The 9,059-nt window shown below is 48.1% G+C and overlaps 2 protein-coding genes across 2 annotated transcripts; one reads left to right on the forward strand and one right to left on the reverse strand.

The window, feature by feature from the left end:
* The first annotated feature begins 4,647 nt into the window (after nucleotides 1-4,647).
* On the forward strand, nucleotides 4,648-5,304 carry LOC110680975 (histone H3). The gene has a single exon (XM_021856748.1). The coding sequence runs from the start codon at nucleotides 4,839-4,841 to the stop codon at nucleotides 5,247-5,249; it is 411 nt and encodes a 136-aa protein (XP_021712440.1). The 5' UTR covers nucleotides 4,648-4,838; the 3' UTR covers nucleotides 5,250-5,304.
* An 869-nt stretch (nucleotides 5,305-6,173) lies between these two features.
* LOC110680976 (histone H2A) lies at nucleotides 6,174-6,656 on the reverse strand. Its single transcript, XM_021856749.1, has one exon. The coding sequence runs from the start codon at nucleotides 6,594-6,596 to the stop codon at nucleotides 6,222-6,224; it is 375 nt and encodes a 124-aa protein (XP_021712441.1). The 5' UTR covers nucleotides 6,597-6,656; the 3' UTR covers nucleotides 6,174-6,221.
* Between the last annotated feature and the right edge of the window lie 2,403 nt (nucleotides 6,657-9,059).

Below are 9,059 nucleotides of genomic sequence, written 5' to 3' on the forward strand. Positions count from 1 at the left end.
TACCGATCCATCAGTGAAAACATGCTTAAAGTTTACGTAGCTTGTTCTCGCTAAATCGATAAATAGTGCTTGTGCTTTGCTGGTGGCTTCTCCTACTTTGAATTGGGACTTAATAGACCAGTCAACCGTTGTTTCCGCAGACGCCCAGCTTTTTCTCAGCGGTCGGGGGAATTCCGCTACGGGCGGCAATTCCTCACCCGTCGCTTCTTCAAACATACCTTTCGCACGCGTTGAAATTGGCCACTCGTCTGAGTGGTTTGCAAATGCCTTTTTCTCTTCCAGCTTCGAAGCTTTTGCCACTAGTACTTGGCATGCCAAGTGCTCAAAAGGCAGCTCGCCAGACTCCGCACAAATTGCTACTATTGGGCTAGACCGGAACGCACCGGAAGCAATACGTAGCATATCGTTGTAAACAGGTTTCAAGATATTTGTTGCTTGCGTATTGCTCCGACTTACTATGCCCCATCCATGAAATATCTTCGGAATTATTAGGGCCTTTCCGATGTACAGCAAAGTTGACCTTGTTCCGCCGGATCGACGTCCAATGATCCGAAGCAACGATGTTCGACTTTTACACTCCTTCTTGACCTGCACTGCATGTTCCTTGAAGTCGAATCTGCTGTTGATCGTCACCCCAAGCACTTTGGTACTTTTAACCAGTGGTATGCTGGCTCCATTTAGTTTCACTTCTGGAAGGTTTGCGTGTTTCAACTTTTTGCAAATGTGAAGGTGCTTCGATTTTTCAGCAGCAATTTTAAGGCCGCTGTCATTGGCCCAGTTTCCTATCCATGAAACGACTTCTTGTACCTTTTTCCTGACTGCCTTTTGGTTCAGACCGGAGATGACTACGACAATATCGTCAGCATAAACAAAGAAGCGCAGCACGCGCGATGGACTACTCTCCGAAACCCTGCCAAATACAGAGTTCATGCCGATCACGAAGAGAGTCACTGCCAGCACTGATCCTTGTGGTACGCCGTTGGTTTGTTTCTTCCTATCAGAGAAGGTCCCTCCAATTGCCACTCGAAAGTACCTATCTCTGAGGTAGTCTTGAACAAACTCCATCAACCTTCCGTGAATTCCCCAGTTCTGCAGCTGTTTTACTATTGCCTTGTTGGAGATGTGATCGTAAGCCTTGCTGATGTCCAGAGAAACTAAGTCGATGTGCTGCTTTTTTCCTAGAGCCTCGTCAACGCATGCTTCCAGATCCGCTAGATACATATCGATGCCTCTTCCCTGACGGAACCCATATTGTCGTGGATCCAACAGCTGGTTTGATTCAATTACCTCAACGAGCCGCCGGTTGACAATCCGTTCTACCGTCTTCCAGCACAGCTCATCAATGTGATGGGACGTTGATTGCCGAGGATCTTGGGGTCTTTACCAGGTTTGGGTAACGGATAACTGTACCTTCCTTCCACTCATGTGGAATTTTTCCCGACTTCCCCAAAACCTCATTGATAAGCTTCAAGAAAACCGACTTTGGCCTTATTATGGGAGGTGTTTCAACATTGGGTATCCGAGAGAATCAGGCCCCAACGGATTGCCCTTTACCCTGGTCTATTGCCCACAACAGCTCTTCCATGGAGATATCCCTATTGAACAGCCCTTCAATTTTGGGAGTATCTGCCATGGGCTCGGCCGCAATCATCTCTTCAGGTCCGTATATCTGCTCAAGATAATCAGCCATTGTGTTTGCAATTTCTTTGGGGTCCTCCAAAAACACGTCATTCAGCCGAAGGGTTGGTGCCGTTACTTGATTCTTCCCGCTCAACGCTTTCACGTTACGCCAGATGAGGCTCACTGGAGTGTCTGGATTGAACGAATTAGTAAACTCGTCCCAGGATGCTTTTTCGCTTTATTGATGACTCGTCTGCAGTTGTTTCTCGCTAGCTTGAACTCTTTAACAGCTTCGGCCTTTTCCGGGTGATGGTCGGGTAGCTTTTTTACCTTACGTAGCTTTTTCCTCCGGTACTTTTACGTTGTTTTCCACTTCCGGGTTCCACCAGTGAACCGATTTTCTCCCAACATTCGAGCTGGTTCGAGGAATGAATTTCTCCGCACTTGACTTCACGAGCTTGGTGAACTCAGCGATGCTGGAAAACTGGTAACTTTTCTTCTCGATGGAGTTCTCAAAACCCTTCCAATCCGCCTTGTTGTACATCCATTGCCGCCTTTTAGTCTGCTTAGCAACTTCAGCTCCAGTAACGGATATTATGATCGGGAAATGATCACTACCTCGGTTATCTTCATCCACTGTCCAGCTCAGTTTATACCCAATCTCCGTTGATACAATGGTGAGGTCGATTGCAGATAACTTTCCGCTGACAGGATCTAATCGGGTACCTTGTCCGGAATTCAAAATCACTAGGTCGTGATCAACCACGAACTCTAGGATTGCTTTTCCCTTATTGTCTGATTTATTGGAGCCCCAAGCCTCATGGTGGGCATTAAGGTCTCCCATCACCACTAGCGGATACTTGCTTGCCAGCACAATCGACGCTAAGATGTCTTCCACCATTTGGACAGTCATTTTATCTGGAGGGATGTATAGAGAAACCAGAGTGGCTTCTATTGGATAAAGGATCGTTGCTGCTACTGCTGGTATGGAAGAGTCTAATACCACGGGAGACGGATCGAAAGACTTACGCACTGCAAGAGCGACGCCCCGCACCGTGCTGTTTTCCGGATCCACACGATTAAACCATACGTATTCTTCCCGGAGGAAGCGCCCAAGAAACGAGTTGTCACTGTTTTTAGTCTCCTGCAGAGCGATAGCTACAGGAGGATTTTCACGCACTAATAACAAAAGTTCATCCTGACGGCCTTTAAGGCCGTTAATGTTCCACTGCACTGCAAACACTTTTGGGGGGCTACAACTATGCTGTTCACTACTTCGACTGTTACATGCGGCTTGATTGCGGTTTCGTTGGGCCATACCTGGATCTTTGAGGAAGAGGTGAACTCACCTCGCCACCAATAGCTCCCGTCGATTCGTAGTTGCTACCCGACATTAATTCCGAATCGTTCCCGTTCGTATTCCGCTTGTAGGGAGGGGAGATTTCTCCGGATCCTCCTTGCTGCTTCCTTTTCGCCAACTTGTCCTTCTTGTCGATTTCTTCTGCCTCCATCTCCGAATCGGTTACCTTCATGACTTGGATCGTTCGTTCCTTCTTGCTCCGCTTATGCTTCTTCGTCGAAAGCTCCTCGACGATTTTTCGGAGCTTCGCCAATTCCTGGTCGACTCCTTTCATCCGCTCCACTTCAGCCCGCAAAACTTGAATTTCCCGATCCTTTTCGTCCTGATGCAATCGATTCTGAGCACCGGAAACCCCAGCATACGATTTTTCGCCATGGACCCGGTCGTACTCCTTTTTCGCGTCAATGAACGACACGCCGGTGTTGACCTTGATCCGGATGATTTCCTCCTCCTTCTGGAACACCTTACATTTCTTGCTGTTCGACTGATGCCCTTCGCCACAATGCAAACAATGCGGAGGCGATGCACAGCCGGCCTCGAGATCGATTGGGTGACTCTTCGAACAATTTCGACACCGTTCCTGCCCCTGGCAACGCAATTTTGTGTGACCGTACGCGAAACACTTGTAACAAACCATTGGGGAGGGATAATACACACGGTGGGAACTCGAAGCGAACCGAACCAAATATGCTTCGGGATAACAGTTCCACTGATGGTCAAATAAGGGTAGGGGTATTTACTCTTACCTTTCCATCCTGTCGTGTGATTCGGTGGACATTCGTCACGCCCTGGCTGCTCAACTCCGTTTCAAGCAATTCCTTGCTCATGTTGATCGCTTCCGGGCAGCTGACAACGCATTTGACGAAATTCATCGTCGGATGCAATTGAATCGCCACCTTGGTGCCATCAATCAGCTCCGTCATCTGCATCAACTTTTGTACTTTCGCTTCACTTCGCACTTTCAACACGTACCGCGAACCTCTGTTTTCGGTGTACGTCTCGTCCAATTTTCCACCGGCGGCATGTTCCAGCGACCGCCCGATAACGAACGGATTGTCCGGGAACTTTCCTCCGTCTTTCGCCACCATCGACATCACCACTAATTGTCCGTGATTACTGTTCGGATCCAACCATTCCGGTAATCTTCTCCCGTTACCGGAATTCCCCCCAGGGGGAGCGGCATTTACAGCCGCCATGGCCAACAGGCCGAGCTCCCACAATCACAACTCCAGACAATCAATTGTCTTCACTCACGCACTAGAGGAATTCTTCTTCTCCTTCCACGCACCGCAAAATCCTATTCGTTTAGGCACTACCAAACGTCGGCGAAATCAATTCGAACGACCACCACAACTTTTCACGGTTTTTGTTGTTTTCTTTTCCCACCCCGCAACGCCCTGCTGCACTGCAGCTCGCCGACGGAATCACTCCGGCTCGCTTCTTCTCTTCCTTTTGCTGTCACACAACGCAAATGCCAACGCTCACTGTGATCGCAACACGATCGCGGTTGAACACTCTTTCACACACTGACGGGTGGCACCGTCGAAAATAGGTCTCTCTCCTTTTCGCTTTTCCTTTTAGCTTCCGATTCGCACGTCTTATTCACTCGAAAACTATCACGCAACTGATGATGATGATGATGGCTGCGCCAAACACTAGCGGCCACTTTTATACCCACTCGAGGGTTGAGTTCTTCTTTCCTCTCTTGCTTTTTCTATTCTTCCGTGGCTTCCGATTGGTTGCCTGCATCGATATGAGCATATAAAAGAGGACTGCCTGGTTTTTTTGACCCTCATTCTGTCGCTGCGTTTCAACTGATCCGTTTGGATTGAAAGCAAATTAATCATCATCTAACACAATGGCCCGTACCAAGCAGACTGCTCGTAAGTCTACTGGAGGAAAAGCTCCTCGCAAGCAGCTGGCTACCAAAGCCGCTCGCAAGAGCGCCCCAGCCACCGGAGGTGTCAAGAAGCCTCACCGTTATCGGCCAGGAACCGTTGCTCTGCGTGAAATCCGTCGCTACCAAAAGTCGACTGAGCTGCTGATCCGCAAGCTGCCATTCCAGCGTCTGGTTCGTGAGATCGCCCAGGACTTCAAGACCGATCTGCGCTTCCAGAGCTCGGCTGTCATGGCCCTGCAGGAAGCGAGCGAGGCCTATCTGGTCGGTCTTTTCGAAGATACCAACCTTTGCGCCATCCACGCCAAGCGTGTCACCATTATGCCCAAGGACATCCAGCTGGCTCGCCGTATCCGTGGAGAACGCGCTTAAATTCGGTCTGCATTATAGTTGCCATTCTCAACAAAACGGCCCTTTTCAGGGCCACTAGAGCATTCCCTAAAAGAGTTGTGTGAGCAATTTTCCCTTCAGTGTACCTAAAACTGTTTGTTCCCCTGGGGGAACGATTACTTCCTAAAGCCCCTTGACCTTCCTCCTACCACCGAACGATCATACTCTCAACACTGATGAGGGAGGTACGTCAACCAACCGACAACTCGAGTTGTCCCTTCATGCTTCGCTTTGCACACACTTTTGAATGTGCATCTCCAGCGCGGACTTCATTCTCTGGTACCGGCCGTATGTTTCCCCTTCTTCTTATGCTCTTTTCCGGATGCAGAAGCTTTCCCAGCTCGCCTCCCCTTGTTGCTACAAACTAGACAACTCGAACATCCAACATTGAAAGTTTGACCGTATGATTGAAACGTAATCTTTGGCTTGTTTACTTTGAAACACACCCCTATGATAGTTATAATTGATAATTGTGGGGTTTGGAAATTGATTGATTCCTTTAATATTAGGAGCTCCTGATATAGCCTTTCCTCGAATAAATAATATAAGTTTTTTTAAATACTACCTGCTTCATCAACTCTTCTATTGTCAAGCAGTAGATAGTAGAAAATGGGGCAGGAACTGGATGAACAGTTTACCCTCCTCTCTCTTCAGGAACAGCTCACGCAGGGCTGGCTGTTTCAATGTTTTATGTTTCTGTTTCGGCAAATTGAACTCCAAAAATCGAAAGTTCGAGGTATCCCGAACAGAACATTTAAGAAGCCCAAACGTTTCCCCCCGCGGAATCTAGGAATTGATTCAGAAATGGTCATAATATGGCCGATATCTCTTCATCGATCCTCTCTGTGGCTAAATTAGATAAATCTGCAATATTTCAACAACAACTCTCTAGCGGTGGACTGGATATTGTCGTCCTGAAAAGGACGGTTTTTGGTTTGATGCACGCAGTGTAACTTATGCCTTCTTTTCGGTTTTCTTCGGCAGCAAGACAGCCTGAATGTTGGGCAGAACACCACCTTGGGCGATGGTAACACCGGACAGCAGCTTGTTCAATTCTTCGTCGTTGCGGATGGCCAACTGCAGATGACGGGGAATGATTCTGGTCTTCTTGTTGTCACGGGCAGCGTTTCCTGCCAATTCGAGCACTTCAGCGGCCAGATATTCCATAACGGCAGCCAAGTAGACTGGAGCGCCGGCACCGACACGCTCGGCATAGTTGCCCTTCCGGAGCAGACGGTGAATACGACCGACTGGGAACTGCAATCCAGCGCGGTTGGAACGGGACTTTGCCTTTCCCTTAACTTTGCCTCCTTTGCCGCGGCCAGACATTTTGTGGTTGAGTTTGAGTGGACTTGAGAAACAAACGTTCACGAAGCGTTTTTTTTTTTTCACGTTAAATTCATTTTATTTATAATTATTTGATAGTTACAATGCTTCTACATTTCGAGTGTTTTTACCTTGGGGTACTTCATCTCTTCTTCTCTGGTCAATGGTTTACATTTGTTTTTTTCAAATTGATAATAATCCTAATTTTCCAACATGGCTCTTCAGAGCACTGGTATCTTTGAATTTGTTAATTTTAATATTCTACCTAACTACTTTTACTAAATTTAATATTCTAGGGGTTGGGGAATAAGTCCCTGATGGCCGGCTGGCCAGATGCACGGCAGGAAGCTCTGAACCTATTGATGGACTCACCGAAGCGATCACTTAGTGTTTGGACGTCAGCCAGACGGTGGACCTCAGATGTTCGAGTTCTTGATGGAGTGTTCAAGATCATGCGAAGGAACTTGTTTTGTGTTCGCTGAAGCTTGAGATGGTGAGATTTTGCGCAACTCTCCCAGACCGGCATGCCGTACTCAATTACTGGACGGATGATTTGCTTGTAGACAGCAAGCTTATTCTTCAAGGACAGAGTTGATTTCCTGTTTATCAGAGGGTACAAACATCGCAGTAGGACGTTGCATTTTGTAACAGTTTTGTCAATCTGTTGTCTGAAGATAAGCTTGCTGTCTAGTGTCAAGCCAAGATATTCTGCCTCGTCAGACCATTCCGCTACTGACCCATTGAGGATGATTTTACAGTCCTCAGCCGGAACAAGTCTGGGGGATTTTGAATATGGGAATAGGATGACCTGGGTCTTCGCTGCGTTTACACAAATCTTCCAGCTGGTGAGGTAGTTGGTTAGAACATTCAGGCCTCGTTGGAGTTTGGATGTCAACGTTCGGGTAACCCTGCCACTATAGACGACTGACGTGTCGTCGGCGAACAGCGATAAGGTTCCGCCTTCTGGTAGTGGAGGGATATCGGAGGTGAAGAGGTTGAACAGCAGTGGTCCAAGTATGCTTCCCTGTGGAACACCAGCAGGGATTTCTTGAGGTGAAGCGTTGACTCCATTAATTGAGACCTGGAATGTCCTGTTTGTCAGATAGTTCTGGATTATTTTCACCAAGAAGCTGGGAAGATTGTATTGGTGCAACTTGTACACCAGGCCATCATGCCAGACGTTGTCGAATGCTTTTTCAACATCGAGCAACGCCATAGCAGATGATTTGGATAAAGACTTGTTCCGTCTGAGGACGTTAGCTACTCGGGTCAGTTGGTGCACGGTGGATCGTCCGCGTCGGAAACCAAACTGTTCCTCGGGTAAGATGTTATTTTCTTCGGCAGATGATAAAAGCCGACGGTAGATTGATTTTTCAAAGAGTTTTGATAACCCCGAGAGAAGGCTGATGGGACGATAACTTTTTGGAGAGGAAGGATCTTTCCCAGGTTTCCGGATGGGTATAACTTTAGCTGACTTCCACATGGAGGGGAAGTAGCTAAGTCGGAGGCACTGATTGAAAATCAGTGCCAGATGTTGGTAAAACTGTGTACTCAAGTTCTTGAGTTCTAAGTTGAGGATGTTGTCGAAACCTGGGGCCTTCATGTTCTTGGCGGTTTTGATATAGGTCGACAATTCATCAGCTGTGATCTCCAATTCCTCCGAGAAGTCATTGGGGATCAGATGAAGGTTGTTAGCATGCTGAGCAACAGCAGCTTCATGCGGACTTACAAGATTAAGCCCAAGATTATGAGAGCTGATGAAGTGCCGACCTATCTCAGCTGCCTTCTCATCAGGAGTTATCAAACGATCTACATTGCTGTCGTTGCCGAGTGGAGTCAGCGGCGGAATGGGTCTTGGCTTGGTCTTTAGTATTTTGGTTAGTTTTCCAGAACGGCTTAGCGCAGTCTGGGAGAGAACGGATCTTATTCGAAAACTCGCTGTTTCTGAGGTCCAACATTCTGGACTGGATGATTTTAGTCATTCGATTAACATCGGTTTTTAACGCAGGCAGACCAGTTCTCTGATACTGCCTGCGCGTAGTGTTTCGAAGCCTGATAAGATTTTTAGTGAGGCCCATCTATGGTTTAGAGTATTGCTTACCTGCCGTGCTGTTGGAACACACCGTTCCCTTGCCTGGGTGATTGCTCCTCCATGGATCGCAGCTGCTGGTCGATGTCATCTGCAGACTCGGGACGCACCAGGTAGTTTACGCTGTCGTCAACGCACTGCTTGAATCGATCCCAGTCGACTCGGTGGTAATTGCGTCGGGTGAGTTGGTGCCGGTGGGCCGAGGAGTCAACTTCCGCCACCACCGGGAAGTGGTCCGAGCTGAGTTCCTGGAGCGTAACCGGCTGGGTGATGTTGGTCATATTGGAGATGTACAGGTCCAACGTCGCGTGAGCCCCGGACCGGGTCAACCGGGTGGGACTGTCCGGACTCAGGATGCTGTAGTGGCCTTCTTCCAG

This window comes from Aedes aegypti, unplaced genomic scaffold (assembly GCF_002204515.2).
Source record: "Aedes aegypti strain LVP_AGWG unplaced genomic scaffold, AaegL5.0 Primary Assembly AGWG_AaegL5_hic_scaff_2261_PBJ_arrow, whole genome shotgun sequence".
NCBI lineage: Eukaryota > Metazoa > Arthropoda > Insecta > Diptera > Culicidae > Aedes > Aedes aegypti.